Here is a 17,433-nt window from a genome sequence, read left to right as displayed (position 1 = left end):
ATATACCTTCTTCTCAGCTCCTCATGGTACTTTCTCCAAAATTGACCATATAATTGGTCAAAAAACGGGCCTCAACAGGTACAGAAAGATAGAAATAATCCCATGCATCTTATCAGACCACCATGGCCTAAAGTTGGTCTTCAATAACAATAATGGAAGAATGTCCACATATACGTGGAAATAAAACAATGCTCTATTCAATGATAACCAGGTCAAGGAAGAAATAAAGAAAGAAATTAAAGATTGCTTAGAATTTAATGAAAACGAAGGTACAACATACCCAAACTTATGGGACACAATGAAAGCTGTGCTATGAGGAAACTCATAACGCTGAGTGCCTGCAGAAAGAAACAGGAAAGAGCATATGTCAGCAGCTTGACAACACCCCTAAACGCTCTAGAACAAAAAGAAGCAAACACACCCAGGAGGAGTAGAATGCAGGAAATAATCAAACTCAGAGCTGAAATCAGCCAAGTAGAAACAAATGGACCATAGAAAGAATCAACAGAACCAAGAGATGGTTCTTTGAGACAATCATTAAGATAGATAAACCCTTAGCCAGACTAACTAGAGGACACAGAGAGTGTGTCCAAATTAACAAAATCAGAAATGAAAAGGGAGACATAACTACAGATTCAGACGAAATTCAAAAAATCATCAGATCTTAGTATAAAAGCCTGTATTCAACAAAACTTGAAAATCTGCAGGAAATGGACAATTTCCTAGACAGATACCAGGTACCAAAGTTAAATCAGGAACATATAAACCAGATAAACAACCCCATAACTCCTAAGGAAATGGAAGCAGTCATTAAAGGTCTCCCAACCAAAAAGGGCCCAGGTCCAGACGGATTCAGTGCAGAATTCTATCAGACCTTCATAGAAGACCTCATACCAATATTCTCCAAACTATTCCACAAAAATGAAACAAACGGAGCACTACCGAATTCCTTCTATGAAGCCACAATTACTCTTATACCTAAACCACACAAAGACCCAACAAAGAAAGAGAACCTCAGAACAATTTCCCTTATGAATATCGACACAAGAATACTCAATAAATATCTGGCAAACCAAATCCAAGAGCACATCAAAACAATCATCCACCATGATCAAGTAGGCTTCATCCCAGGCATGCAGGGATAGTTTAATATACGGAAAACCATCAACGTGATCCATTATATAAACAAACTGAAAGAACAGAACCACATGATCATTTCATTAGATGCTGAGAAAGCATTTGACAAAATTCAACACCACTTCATGATAAAAGTCCTGGAAAGAATAGGAATTCAAGGCCCATACCTAAACATAGTAAAAGCCATATAGAGCAAACCAGTTGCTAACATTAAACAATATGGAGAGAAACTTGAAGCAATCCCACTAAAATCAGGGACTAGACAAGGCTGCCCACTCTCTCCCTACTTATTCAATATAGTTCTTGAAGTTCTAGCCAGAGCAATCAGACAACAAATGGAGGTCAAGGGGATACAAATGGGAAAAGAAGAAGTCAAAATATCACTATTTGCAGATGATATGATAGTACATTTAAGTGATCCCAAAAGTTCCACCAGAGAACTACAAAAGCTGATAAACAACTTCAGCAAAGTGGTTGGGTATAAAATTAACTCAAATAAATCAGTAGCCTTCCTCTACACAAAAGAGAAAAAGCTGAGAAAGAAATTAGGGAAATAACACCCTTCATAATAGATCCAAATAATATAAAGTACCTCGGTGTGACTTTATCCAAGCAAGTAAAAGATCTGTACAATAAGAACTTCAAGACTCTGAAGAAAGAAATTGAAGAAGACCTCAGAAGATGGAAAGATCTTCCATGCTCATGGATTGGCAGGATTAATATAGTAAAAATGGCCATCTTACCGAAAGCAATCTACAGATTCAATGCAATCCCCATCAAAATACCAATCCATTTCTTCAAAGAGTTAGAAAGAACAATTTGCAAATTCATCAACAAAAAGCCCAAGATAGCTAAAACTATCCTCAACAATAAAAGGACTTCAGGAGGAATCACTATCCCTGAACTCAAGCACTATTACAGAGCAATAATGATAAAAACTGCATGGTATTGGAACAGAGACAGACAGATAGACCAATGAAACAGAATTGAAGACCCAGAAATGAACCCACACACCTATGGGCACTTGATTTTTGACAAAGGAGCCAAAACCATCCAATGGAAAAAAGATAGCATTTTCAGCAAATGGTGCTGGTTCAACTGGAGGTCAACATGTAGAAGAATGCAGATCGATCCATGCTTATCACCCTGTACAAAGCTTAAGTCCAAGTGGATCAAGGACCTCCACATCAAACCAGATACACTCAAACTAATAGAAGAAAAACTAGGGAAGCATCTGGAACACATGGGCACTGGAAAAAATTTCCTGAACAAAACACCAATGGCTTATGCTCTAAGATCAAGAATCGACAAATGGGATCTCATAAAACTGCAAAGCTTCTGTAAGGCAAAGGACACTGTGGGTAGGACAAAACGGCCACCAACAGATTGGGAAAAGATCTTTACCAATCCTACAACAGATAGAGGCCTTATATCCAAAATATACAAAGAACTCAAGAAGTTAGACCGCAGCGAGACAAATAACCCTATTAAAAAATGGGGTTCAGAGCTAAACAAAGAATTCACAGCTGAGGAAGGCGAAATGGCTGAGAAACATCTAAAGTAATGTTCAACATCTTTAGTCATAATGGAAATGCAAATCAAAACAACCCTGAGATTTCACCTCACACCAGTGAGAATGGGTAAGATCAAAAACTCAGGTGACAGCAAATGCTGGCGAGGATGTGGAGAAAGAGGAACACTCCTCCATTGTTGGTGGGAAAGCAGACTGGTGCAACCATTCTGGAAATCAGTCTGGAGGTTCCTCAGAAAATTGGACATTGAACTGCCTGAGGATCCAGCTATACCTCTCTTGGGCACATACCCAAAAGTTGCCCCGACATATAAAAAAGACACGTGCTCCACTATGTTCATAGCAGCCTTATTTATAATAGCCAGAAGCTGGAAAGAACCCAGATGCCCTTCAACAGAGGAATGGATACAGAAAATATGGTACATCTACACAATGGAATATTACTCAGCTATCAAAAACAATGACTTTATGAAATTCATAGGCAAATGGCTGCAACTGGAAAATATCATCCTGAGTGAGGCAACCCAATCACAGAAAAACACACATGGTATGCACTCATTGATAAGTGGCTAGTAGCCCAAATGCTTGAATTACCCTAGATGCACAGAACAAATGAAACTCAAGACGGATGATCAAAATGTGAATGCTTCACTCCTTCTTTAAAAGGGGAACAAGAATACCCTTGGCAGGGAATAGAGAGGCAAAGATTAAAACAGACACAGAAGGAACACCCATTCAGAGCCTGCCCCACATGTGGCCCAATCATATACAGCCACCCAATTAGACAATATGGATAAAGCGATGAAGTGCATGCCGTCAGGATACGGATGTAGATCTCTCCTGAGAGACACAGCCAGAATACAGCAAATACATAGCCGAATGCCAGCAGCAAACCACTGAACTGAGAACGGGACCCCCGTTGAAGGAATCAGAGAAAGAACTCGAAGAGCTCGAAGGAGCTCGAGACCCCTTATGAACAACAATGCCAAGCAACCAGAGCTTCCAGGGACTAAGCCACTACCTAAAGACTATACATGGACTGACCCTGGACTCTGACCTCATAGGTAGCAATAAATATTCTAGTAAGATCACCAGTGGAAGGGGAAGCCCTTGGTCCTGCTAAGACTGAACCCCCAGTGAACGTGATTGTTGGGGGGAGGGCAGCAATGGGGGGAGGATGGGGAGGGGAACACCCATAAAGAAGGGGAGGGGGAGGGATTAGGGGGATGTTGGCCTAGAAACCAGGAAAGGGAATAACATTCGAAATGTAAATAAGAAATACTCAAGTTAATAAAAAAAAAGATTTCAATAGACTGGTGTCATTTCCACTAAGTTCTCTCTTTCCTGTGTAGGTCAAGATGTGATCTCTCAGCTGCTGCTTCATCGTCATGCTTGTCTGCCTGAATCATGATGGTGATTTCTGTATCCAATTTAACCAAGAGACCCACTTCACACCATCTCTTTCTTCTAAACATTTTCTTTCCCATGATATTTTTTACAACTATAGAAAGTGACTAACATAAGCATCAGCTAGTTACAATAAGAGTGTATTTAACAGAGTCTGAAGGATTCATTCAAAGCTGTGAAGTGGTGTTACCCAGGGGATTTGGTCACAAAATGTGTTATCAAATTCCATAAAGCTAGCTTAGATAGGATGCCCGGAACACTCGTTGATTTAAATAGATAAATTCAGGAAGTTGGGCTTGTGAATGGGTTTGATGCTGCATTGTAAATGGGAAGCCTCATTGACTCATACTGCATAAGAAATAAGATCTTCACATGTTTGTTCTTCCTTACACCTCAGGGAAACCCATAACATGGCAGTCTACTTTTGACTTTCAGTGCCAGGTTTGAGGATGATTTACGTTTCTTACTTGCAAAACTGACACGTCAAACATTCTCTGCATCAACAAGCAATATATCACAGAGAAGATTCAACAGAACAGGTGAAGGAGGACTGTTGATCAAAGAATAATGTTGAAGAAGCATGCATTTCCTCTTAGTGTTCACACTATTAAAATGGATCATGAGAGAATTTAAGTTCCTTGGATTTCCTGAGAAAGACAGACTTGAATATAGCAAACCATGGGGTATGTTACACACATAGTCATGTTTTCATATGCAATGTGTTACCAGACTACTTATCACTACCCCATTGAACCATCTGGCTGGCAAATATGCATATACACATGTGTGTGCACTTATACGCATGTATGTATTTGTAACTACATATGTGTACGTGAGAAGATGTGTATACATGCATATATATGCAAGTATATGTATATATGTATATATATGTATATATATTTACTGCTTTTAAAATAAAAGGAGAAAGATTGGTGTATAGCCGTTTATAATAAAAATGAAATGTAGTAAGTGTGAATTTCTCATTCATGTGATCTTTTTCTTTCAGCCAAACTAGGCATCACCTTTGAAATGTGCCTGTGTCATTGTAAATCCTGCTGGCTGTACTTGTTTATAATGACTTATACCTGGTATTCCGCTAGCATGGGGTAAAGAACTGGTATTAACTAGCTAAGGTCTTTCATTTTTTTATTTTATCCTCATTACACTGCATTTCCCATGTAGTCTTGTGGGAAGTCTTGTGTTCGTTTGGTTTTATTCAAATTTAACATCAGAAATGATGTTTAGTTTTACTTCAGTGACATTTATTCCTTGGAAGAATGGAAACTACCTTTGTCTTAGTTGTCTCTGTAAGATCCCACTGCTGTAATGATATTGTGGATTGTATTCTAATCATGGGCATATAAAATTTAGTTACTATATTCATCACCATTATTTGTACATTCCATAGCATCATAAAATTCTAGTTAGGATAAAATGTGTTTGCATTAGAAATTTTAGTTTAGAAAATTCTAATGACTTTTCACTGCAATAGAAGGTGATTGCCGAGTGAATTTCTGTTTATTAAAGTACCTGAGTTCTATGTCTTTGCTAAGTTCTTCCTAGAATAAAAATTACTCAGGTTCATCACCTGTAGTAGTTAATTGGAAACCAAATTGATCTAGGCATAAACGAAGAGCATTTGAGTTTGGTTTCTGTAAATTACAGTTTCTAATGATTCCATTATGTGTAATAATTATATCTGAACTTCCTCTTTCCTAATGATGAAATTAGAGGTCTAGAGGAAGGTAGTTAGCTACGTGTTGACAGTATGCAGTGGAGTAAGGAGTAAGTAGTGTGTGTAAGATCAGCAGACACACCCTTCTGCTTGCTTTGTAACTTCTGAAAGGGGATTTAAACAGGAAAGATGGCTGTTACTTTTGAATTTGTTTCTGTACTTTCTGTGACAAAATATCTGATGGGGAAAACCAGTCACTTATTTCAAGGAAGGAACAGGGAGGCCTGACTTTTGGCAGTACATTGTTGGTTCTCACATGCTGGTAGACCGGGAAGCAGATAACACAGTACTGGTACCACAAGTAGTCATAGCCATTAAAATCTACCACTGAAAACCTTCTGCTAGCAAGGCCAGACCCCGAAAGTTAAACAATCTCCCATCAGTGGCCAAGTGTTCAATCACATGAACTCCCATCTCTTTGTCTGATCCTCCCATGCACTGCTTAGCATTTGTGTTAATGTTAAATAACCCCCCCCCACACACACACACACACATGCAGAGTTTATCTACTGTTTGTCTGTTAATGCTAACCAAAGTGTAAATCATACTACCAATGTGATAAACCTACTTGGAAGCCTGACTGACAACTTGAATTTGATACCTGAGACTGGAAACAGAGGAAGGGAAAGATTGATTCATACAAGTTATCTTTTGATACCTACAATTCAACTTACATTCTCCTACTCCCCAAATAAATTAAGTACAGAATGTCCTTGAACTGACAGAGACCATCCTGCCTGATTTATGAGTTCATGAATTAACTGTGTACACAAACATACCCAGCCTCCTGTTGTGGGCACCCCGCCTATAAGTACTTTGGACTTCATTGGGTAAAACCAGAATGCTGAGGTCCTGTCCAGGAAGTTAAGAAATATCAGAAGACTGACTTCTTATTTCCCCTGACGATAAATTTAATCTTTTTGCCTATCAAACATATTAAATCTGTGTGCTGGAAAAGGGGCTGAGATGTTTAAAACATTCATTGCTCCTCCAGGACACCTGGCTTTGCTTTGTAAAACACATAATATTGGTTGACAAAATTCTGGAACAACAAGAACAAAGGATGAAATGACCTCTTCTGACTTTTGTGGGAAGCACACGCACATGGTATACAGACAGAATACACGCAAAACATTCACACACATAAAGTCAGTCAATCCAAAGTAAATGAAACACAACTATGGTGGTTGCTTTCATGTTTACTGTACCTATTTCCAGGAGCATGTACTATTTGGTTTCTGTATTTTTATGAGTTCTCCTCAGTGAGTTAAAAACATGCTCATTTTCTGTTTTTTCTTCTGTTTCCATAGTCTAATTTACTATTATTACATTTTATGACAGTGATTCTCAACCTGTCTGTCATACCCTATTGGAGGAGGGCATAGAACAGTCTCACACAGGTTGGCAAAGACCTTCTGAAAATACCAATACGACATTACAGTTGATGATATTTTCAATTTGACACTGATGCAGTAGCAACAAAACAGTTGTATGATTGGGAATCACCACAGCATGAGGAACTGTATTAAAGGTCACAGCATTAGGAAGGTTGAGAAGCACTGCCTAATGCAGTGACTGGCAAGGAGTGAGGATATGGAGAGTGTGAAGGGAATGCTCAAGGCTGATCTTTCTCTACTTGTTCACTACTTGCACTAGGAAGGCATAGGCACAAACACCCATCACTCCCCTTCACAAAAGGAAATAGGTTACTTCTCAAATTAGGGGTATTACCATTATGGATTTTTTTGCTTTCCATACATCAGGTACTGGCTCTCCTCGAGAACACACATAAACTCCAGATTTTCTAAAAATGTTCTGGATCTTCTTAGGTATTATATGGAATTTACTTCCCGATTCTCCCTGCAATGCAGAGAAGAGAGTTTACTTTTTATTTGGTCTCGAAATTAACTCTATTCTTTTAGGATGCATGCTTTCAAATCAACAATGTTCTGTAGGAATTACAGGATATTGACACATGAAAATCAAAATTATTAAATATAAAATATCTCTTATATGCCTATTTACAACTTAATAGGATACCATCAAGAAGTTAAAATATTTATGCTAGCCTAGATTAAGAGAAAATCATTAACTGACAAACTTGACCTTGTTCTTGTTGAGACTAAGCTTAATTCACTATCAGTCAATTATTCTGCTTCTAGTTTAAGATGATTATTAATATTAATGAGGCCCCTTCTAACAGTCTTACTCTTCCATTGTGGGGAATCACAAAATGCACATTTTTCATTTACAAATAAATGGCAATTTAATTGCTAGCACTGTCCATACCATAGAACCGGTGAAACTGCTTTATAGAAACACATTGGTCCACTGAGTCACATTCAAAAATCATTAAATTGCCACTCTTCATTCACACAGCCCCTCACTATAGGGCTATAGGTTATATAGAAACAGGTTTCTTAACCTTGAGCAGCTCACAGTGATAAAGCATCCTCAGACTGGATATGGAAATATCTAAGTAAAGCACTACAATATTTTAACTGTTTGAATGTGGCACAAAGAATATAAGTTTATATTATTTTAAAATCCATAAAGAAGAACTTAAATGGAAATATACAGTAATTGACTCCCTGCATCTAAAAATGCTGGATAATTGGGAAAAACACTTGTTTTTCTAGATGAAGAGCTTTCAACATACCCTCATAGAATCAAATAGAAAATGCTCTATTCTCATAAGACAAATTTGATGAACATATTACAAACTGCTACATAGCCACAATTTCTCCTTAGTGTAAATACACATGAAATAGAGAAACCAAGGAGATTCTCTCATACAGGATCCTAAAATAGCAGTGTCCAAAGGTAGATAAAAATTGCATGCATTTTCCTGAGGGTAAAGTCACTTAGGAGATTCATGGATTATAGAAATGTCTGGACTTACTAAGAAGTACTTATTATATATAAGTATACAGTAGCTATCTTCAGACACACCAGGAGAGATCATCAGATCTCATTATAGATGGTCGTCAGTCAACATGTGGTTGCTGGGAATTGGATTCATCAAGACCTCTGGAACAGCAGTCAGTGCTCTTTTTTTTTTTTTTTGGTTTTTTTTTTTTTTTTTTTTTTTTTTTTTTTTTTTTTTTGGTTCTTTCAGTCAGTGCTCTTAACCACTGAGCCATCTCTCCAGCCCAGGAAAACCGATATGGGAGAGGGTGAGGGGGAAGGGATGGGGGCTCATGGACCGGAAACCAGGAAGGGGAAAAACATTGGAAAAGTAAGTAAAGAAATATATCTAATAAAAATTTTTTAAAAAAGAAATATTATGGTCTAGTAACAGTCACATTTTAAAATCAGTCGAACATGTACTCATTTCTGCAAACAATACTTGTCAAACATCAGACATCTTCTATTGTACGAGGACTGCGCTCAGTCTTCCACTCACTATGTCTTTTGAGTCCATTCTCTTATTGGCCACCACTACCCACAAGGACTTACTGCTCACTTACAGTTTGTAGAAATCTCCACATCTACAATGTGGACTCCCTTGAGCAATCTTTCCATATAAAACTGGGATAGTTACACTATTGCTGAATTGTAACAAAATTCATAAGAAAATTAAACTCACAAAGAAGAATTTTACCTTCACAGAGGAGGTAGAGCTGACATTATCCACATTCACACACCTAGGAACAAGAAAGGAGGGCTTGTCAGGGAGCCTTTAGAATAACAGCATGCAACATTCTTCCAACCTTGGTTTTGTGGCTCAATCCCTTCTTCATGAATAAGAAACCCAGGCAAACTATCCAGTAAACTTCAGGGGATTCTCTCTCACCACCTCCTGCCTCACCATAAGTGCCCCAGGATTCAGATGCACATGAGATCCTCAAGACCTCATGTGGATTCTGAGAATCCAAACTTCCATTCTCACAGACTCATGGCAAGCACTTTATCCACTGAATCATCTCCCTTCCTAAGGATGTTTGTCCATAACTCATGCTGTGTGGGAGATAATTGTTCAGCTTGTGATTATAGAAGAAATAAAGAAGCTGAAATCGGAGTACACAGAGGCAAAGAGAATGTCAGGTTCTGAACATTATACTTTTTACAGATTAATTTATTGTAAAATGCACAGATTCTTACCATGGTGATGTTCCTGTAAGTCTCTTACCAGCTTCTAAAGAGGGAAGCAAAATTTGTCACAAAACAACTATAGGAAACATGACAATAAGTACAAAGGCTAATATTTGTGACCCTATATCCTTTGGCACCATTTATGAAAAGCCTTTAAAGTGAATAATTATTGGTAAATAATAAATATATGCAAAAACCTTTCTTCCCATTTCCTAGTGTATTTTAAAGACAAAGAGAAAATTTCATCAAAAGTTACTACTTATAAAAATTGTTGTGCAAATTACCTATGATCCTGATCACTATCAGACACAGAAATTATCATCTTAGCCTGAACTGTTGTCCCATAGTGAAGGGTTAAAAGGACAGCGTCATGTTGCCACTGCTGCTTTTTGCCTCTGGACTAGGGATGTTTGCAGCACTCTAGGTGAGCATGCTCAACTCGTACAGTAGTGAAAGGGGCTGCTACAAAGGTCGACTTGAACTTCCTTCACTGTAGGGGAACATTCATTACTACCACCGGGAAGCACAGTCTCTGGTGACTGTCGTTGCAGGACAGTCAAATATAGGAGACCCAAAGACCTTTACAAAGTATTTCCAGCTGCAAGTGTGACAAAGCTCTTGAGAGATCAGTGTGTTACTGTAGTCGAGATCTTCTGAAGAAGATGTTAAGGGCCCTCAGATCTAGCATTGACCCCTAGCTCATTTCCAGCAAAAAGAAGTTCAACATCAACTTCCATTGCCGGCCATGGCAAGAGCAACTGGAAAGACTTCCTTAGTAGTTATGCAACATGAATTATTACTCCAGAGAGAAGCATGAAAGAAACTTGCAGATAGAGCAGCAATCTCACATAAAACATTTTTAAAATATATTTCCACATATAAACCATAGTGTGTCTCAAGTTTCACTCTCTGGATAAAGCCTGTCCTCGAAACATGCTTCAGAGAATGAACAACCCTAGTTCATTTCCTTTACAGTATGTAAAACTCCACTGCACGCCCCTTGGCATTGCCCATGACCAGAGCAAGTTTTTGTCCTATCAACAAATGGGCTGAGAAAATGTCTCTATGGTGGACCATATGCTCAGCATGTGTGGGGCCTCTTTCAGTCCTCGACAACACAAACAAAACTCCAGTGCTGAAATACATTTTAAAGAAAGACACCCACATTATGATAATTCTGTTTCCCTCAGGGTTATGTGAAGAGGGTCATTTAGGTTCCTCTACACTATTCTCTGGCTGGCTCTCTCCAAAGTAGGTATGAGAGATGCTGTGGTGTAGGTTGCTGAAAGGATAAATTCTGTGGTGCTTCTCCCACTGTTGGAATCTAATCTTATTCAGACTCACTCAATGGATCATTCAGTGCTGTGTACTGGAGAATGATGTGGTTTTTCTACCTTCCATCTACTGTGCCAATGTTTTTTTTTTTTACTGGAAATTATGTCTTGCAGCATATAAATCAAGTATCACTATATCTTTTGCTAATTAATAGAACTACAGGGAAAAGGTGCTGTCAGAGTAGCCCATATGGAGGCTGCTTTCATTGAATGCTAAGAATATCAGTTTTCATTCCCCAGCACTACCTACAAATCTCACACACCATTCACTTCTCCAAAGGTTCCTGAGTGAGCCAGATATTTATAATATCAAGATATTCACATTAAGTGGAAGACAACTAAAAATGACTATAAGATAATCTGTGAATTATAAAATAAGTATGATTGAAATATTATGGAGGGAAAAATTCCAGATTATGCTAATGATATTTAGTCTCCAAAACATAATGAAATTAATTGAATACTGTTTTTGGTTTGCTTTTTAATATGATAATATTTTCACACACTGACACCTATGACATGTAGCAATAATCATATATATAGTATATATGCTAAAACCTGAAATAAAAATGTATTTTATATCAAAGTCAACTTGCTGCTATGTGTCTAGAGAGGACACAAATCATGGAATAGTTTTTTTTTTTAATCAAAGGTCACTACATGCATCAATAGTTCGATTTGAATATAGTAGCATTGCAGATGATATAATTTGAATTTGAAATTTCTTAGAAGCTCTGGTTGGTTGGCATTGTTGTTCATATGGGGTCTCAAGCCCCTTCAAGCTCCTTCAGTCCTTTCTCTGATTCCTTCAACGGGGGTCCCGTCCTCAGTTCAGTGGTTTAATGATGGCATTTGCCTATGTATTTGCTGTAGTCTGGCTTTGCCTCTCAGGAGAGATCTACATCCGGTTCCTGTCGGCCTGCACTTCTTTGCTTCATCCATCTTATCTAGTTTGGTGGTTGTATAAATTTTTAAAAATCCCATAAAAGAAAAAAGGAAAAAAAAGAAAAAAAAAGAAATACAGGGTAAAAAATGGAGCAGAGAGGAAAGGAAAGGCTGTCCAGTGACCGGCCTAACTTGGGATCTATCCCATGCATAGGCACCAAACCCTGATACTATTACTGATGCCATGTTGTGCTGGCAAACAGGAGCCTAGCATGGCTGTCCGCTAAGAGGCTCTTCCAGAAGCTGACTAAGACAGACGCAGAGACAGCCAACCACTGGATTGATGTCTAGAATGCCTATGGAAAAGTTGTGTAAAGAAATAAAATGTAATTCAATAAAAAGAATGCAAATACATAAAACAACTTTAAAAGAAAAAAAGAAATTTCTTAGAAACAATATCTTAAGTAAATCTGAATTCTAAAAATGGTTGCCAGGAAGTGAAGAATGGATATAAATATATTCATATTTGATTTCCTTACTTTCCTAGCACAAACAAAGTTCTTTCTATAGTTAGGGTAGAATCAGTAGAGGACTTACACTTAATCTTACCTGAATTATGCCGGTTAGAGTTTTTCAAAATGCATTTTAGCTGTCCTGGTGGTCTTACTCCACTGTGGTGTATTTTAAGAATGTTATGTTAATATTCATACTAAACATTAATCCAATGCATTGGATTACTTCTTGCTTGATTTTCTAACTTATATTACATTATAAATTGTTTTAAAAAGCTATTCATTTGTTCTTTAACCAGTTGAGTATGTCTGGGAATACTTTACTTCCAACTTTTCCCCATGTAGAAGAAAGGGAAGGAAATTAGGCCCAAAAATTAGCCCAATGAAACCATTATACAGATACATATATACACACAACCACCTCTCTAGCTTTTGCTCTCATAGCTATACTGAGTGATATTTTTAATCTATAGATGCAATGGAATTAGTCCCCTGACTACATTAATCATAACAGTCTTTGCCCCTGATGCAGTAAGGCACCTATTCCCATGATACTTTGTGAATATTTCACTATCTATGATGGTACCACCCAAGTGGTTTGCTTGTCGAACATCAAATAGATTTCTGTTGCTGCTAGAGCTCTTCAAAACCCACCACTGCATTTGTAATGTTCAAGCTGCTCCTTCTTAACACACGCATGAATGAATCCCGAAGTCACAATCTGCCTGTTTCTGTGCCATTTATCCATTTTTATGAACATAATAAGGTAATAACAGAAACAAAGAACAATAAGACTAATTGCATTGAGACTGTGAAACTGTTTGCACTTCCAAGTATAAGTTAACATGCGTATTTTGCAAGGAGTCTTTGAACAGTTTTAGTATGGAAAAGTTTGAATCTTGATTTTGACATTAGCTTGTATGATTTAGGGAATCTTAAACATGGAGGGAATAAGTCATGTGATAGTATTTATAAAATGATTTCCTGATGCAGAGCCCAAATAAAGAGAACAACATAATTGTCCTCTCTTGTGGAGGTAAGTAATCCTAATGAGCACAGAATGAGCTTGAAATACACCTTTTAATATTCTACCAAACCAGTGTCTAACCTAGCATCCTGGACAGGAATGGATGGGCCTTCACCTAAATGTTCATGTCCAACTGATATGGAAGGCAAAAACCTCCTTTATAGAGAGATAAATAATAGTCACATGGTCACTTAGTTCTATACATTCAGCTAATCTATTGAGATTCAAAGGATCCATTCCTGTGGAAAACTGATCATATGAATGGATATTTGATGGGTGGAGCTTTCAGAAAGACATGGGTCTTGTGGAATAATTAAAAGGTGAATGACTGGTTCCCATGAGTTCCCATGCCAGGTGCAATCACATGCTCTAGATGTTTCTCTGTCATCCATTTTCACACACTGTCTCCATAGCGGGTTGTTCTGTGGGCCATGCTAGTGTGGCCACATGCCAAGCTAGCCCCAAGCATTCCATAGCCTAGCACCGCTTCCTGTCACAGACTCTTCTCACACTCCCAACAATCCAGTGAAGTCATGACTCAACAAACTGTAACCCAGCAACTGTAACCCAGAGTCATATGTTAATTACTTAATGAACAATACATTTGCACAATCAACTTACAACCAATTGATAAGGACATAAACCACCCACTTAGGTAAGATATAGTTAGTTCATCTAGACACACACAAACCAGTACATATCCATCCCTTAAGAATAGCCATAACAACCTATAAATGTAAAGTGAGAAATGTTAATATCCACCTTCATGGAATCTCAGCCTTTCATTGGATGGACTGCAACTCATGCGTTTCTTCTAAGATATATGATATATGCTACACCTGACAAAAAGTTCCTTTGCCTTCATAGCTGGTGTCAAAGGAGGAAAGAAATGGTTGCTATCTTGTAGTAATGACTGACAACTGAGAATCATCCCACATTATGTACCGTGTCAGAGAGATGAATGCCTGAAATGATAACTATGAGTGTGGGTCTTAGTCCACAAATACAATTTAGTAAGGCTTTGAAAAGCTAAAGAATCTTAAGTGGACATTAACTTTCAGAGTTAATCCTAGCAGGCTCTTTTTAAAAACTGCATAGTTTTTTCTTGGAAATGGCATACTTGTGAGCATACTTTTCACATTCATATAAAGTACACTGAACAAATTTTAGGCTAAAATTATATTCAGAATACTGTGGGACCTGTAAGATACAAGTCTCAAAGTATACCCAAAAAGAATTTGCTTTTTATCTTTGCACTCCTCTAGTACTAATGTACTGTTAAGCCTTACCAGGACATAGGCCTTTCATCTTTAAAAAACAAGACTTCTGAAAATAAAAACAAAATATGTATTATTACAAGTATAGAAGAATATTACAAATAAAATTATGAAACTCATTTTTAGTATCAATGTCTATGAGAACAATCTATTGAGTACTCTAGAGTAAATATTCATTTGTAGCCAATTACGTCACTTAGAACCAATCCATTCCCTGTATATTTCAAATCAAAGATGGCAGTAATTTATCAAACATCAATGTCTAGAAATAAATACCCGTGAACAATTGTGATGATCCTAACTGAACTCTCTCAGAATGACAGAAAACCCCATCCCTGCCAGTATAAAAACAATCAACTGTGATTCCTTTTACTCTGGGCTAATGATTCTTGAAAGAATAACAGATTGGGTCTGGTGGCGCACAACATGAATCCCAACACTGAGGAAGCAAAAGCATATGGATCACTGTGATTCCTTAGACAAAGAGAGCTACAATTTAGTGAGACCATATCTTAACCTAACCCCTAAAAAGAGAAAAACCCAGAGCCCACTTCATGACTCTTGCACCAGTAAACACCCATGGACAAAGAGTTGGCTAAAGGCCAGCATGAGAATACACTCAACAAGAACAAAACAATATAACACACCTAGAGCCCAGCTATCCTACTACATCAAGACCTGGATATGCTAACAAAATCAAAACACAATAAAATGACATTGAATCCAATCTTATGAATATGATAGAGGAATTTAAAGGAGAAATTATCAAATCCCTTAAAATATACAGGAAAATACAATCAAACAGGTGAGCAAAATGAATAAAATATGTCAACACCTGCAAATGATTAAAGAAGCAATAAAGGCAACCCAAAATGATGGAACCTTGGAGACAGAAATACTCCAAAAGAGAACAAGAACAGAAGCACAGCCAACACAATAAAAGAATTGGAAGAGATGATCTCAGGCATACATGATATACTCAAAGAAATTAATACGTCAACCAAAGAAAATATCACCTAAAAAGTTACTGACTCAAAATATTCAGGTAGTCTGAGACACTGTGAAATTTTGTACTAAGGATAATAGGAATTGTTCAAAAGTGAAGAGAGTACCAGCTCCAAAGATGAGAACATATGTTCAACAAAATCATAGAAGGAAATTTGTACAACATAAAGGAAGAATGCCTATAAACTTAGAGGAACCTTACAGAACACCAAATTGATTGGTGTTAACAAAAATAAATAATAATCACTCATTCACAAAATGAGAATGGCAGGAATTAACACTCATTTGTTGTTAATATCTCTCAATATCAGTGAACTCATCTTCCCCATTAAAAAGGCACAGCCTGATAGGCTCGATGTGGAATCAGGGCCAAACTTAAGAAAAATAGGAACAGGAGAAGAAGATTCCCAGATTAAAGGCCCAGAAAATATCTTCAACAACATCATAGAAGAAAACATCCCAAACCTCAAGAAAAAGATGCCTACATACACACAAGAAGCTTACACTACAAATAAGAATTTACTGTGTCAGAAAATAAATCCTCCAGCTACATAATAACCAAAACATTAAATCCCCAAAGAAAAGAGAGAAAATTAAAAAGCCACAAGGAGAAAGAGGCAAGTAACATATTACATATAAAGACAGAACAATCAGAATTATACCAAACTTCTCAACAGAGAATTAAAAGCCAGAAGAGCCAGAGAGATGTCTTACAGACCCTAAGAGACTATAGCTGTCAGCCCAGACTACAATACTTAGCAAAATTTTCAATCAATTTTACTCAAGGTGGAGTAAAAAGCTATTCTGTGACAAAACCAAACGCAAACTATATCTTTCTACTAACCCATCACTAATCAGGATGCTACAAGCAAAACTCCAAGACAAGGAGAGTAACTGAACTCAATTAACACGAGAAACTAATAATCGCATAGTAAAACCAACCAAGAGAAACACATGCAAACCAAAATCAAAATACCAAGTAAAAGCAATCATTAATTATTAATATCTCTGAACAGGAACAGATTCACTTACCAAATAAAAAGACATAGTCTAAGAGAGTAGATGCATAAACAGAATCTATACTTCTGTTGCATATAGAAATGCAACTCAGCCACAAAGATAATCACTGCCACAGAATAAAGGACTGGACAAAAGGTCTGTAAAGCAAATGGACCCAAGAGTCAAGCTGCAGCAGCCAATCTAATATCTGGTAAAATAGACTTTCAATGAGAAATAATCAAAAGAGATGGGAAAGGACACTGCATATAAATCAAAGGAAAATCCAACAAGATGATGCTTCAATTCTAAACATCAATGCTTGCGATACAAGTGCATCCTCCTTTACAAAAGAAACATTTACTAATTTTGTTAAAGCTTAAACCACACCTCCAATTCCACACATTAATAGTAGGGGACATCACCTACATATTATCACGTTAATGACCAACAGGCATGTCACCAAAAGAGAAACTAAACTGAAATGTAATG

At 37.3% G+C, this 17,433-nt stretch overlaps 1 protein-coding gene across 2 annotated transcripts in view; it reads right to left on the bottom strand.

The window, feature by feature from the left end:
• Positions 1-7,464: 7,464 nt before the first annotated feature.
• The window catches only part of LOC148000450 (uncharacterized), a 35,179-nt gene continuing 25,210 nt past the window's right edge, over positions 7,465-17,433 (bottom strand). Inside the window, exons 6-10 of one of the 2 annotated variants that reach the window (XM_087589347.1) lie at positions 14,953-14,989; positions 12,734-12,795; positions 9,915-9,948; positions 9,415-9,457; positions 7,465-7,670 (exon numbers count right to left, since the gene is read on the bottom strand). In XM_087589347.1, the coding sequence (XP_087445473.1) occupies positions 7,524-7,670; positions 9,415-9,457; positions 9,915-9,948; positions 12,734-12,795; positions 14,953-14,989 (323 nt within the window). In that variant the 3' untranslated portion in view covers positions 7,465-7,523. The remainder of the gene's footprint in view (positions 7,671-9,414; positions 9,458-9,914; positions 9,949-12,733; positions 12,796-14,952; positions 14,990-17,433) is intronic. The other variant, XM_087589346.1, reaches the window with a different exon arrangement.

Source organism: Rattus norvegicus, chromosome 16 (assembly GCF_021556685.1).
Source record: "Rattus norvegicus strain SHRSP/BbbUtx chromosome 16, alternate assembly SHRSP_T2T, whole genome shotgun sequence".
Taxonomy (NCBI): domain Eukaryota; kingdom Metazoa; phylum Chordata; class Mammalia; order Rodentia; family Muridae; genus Rattus; species Rattus norvegicus.
The sequence above is the reverse complement of the archived record's forward strand: the minus strand, read 5'-3'. Positions and strand labels throughout refer to the sequence as shown.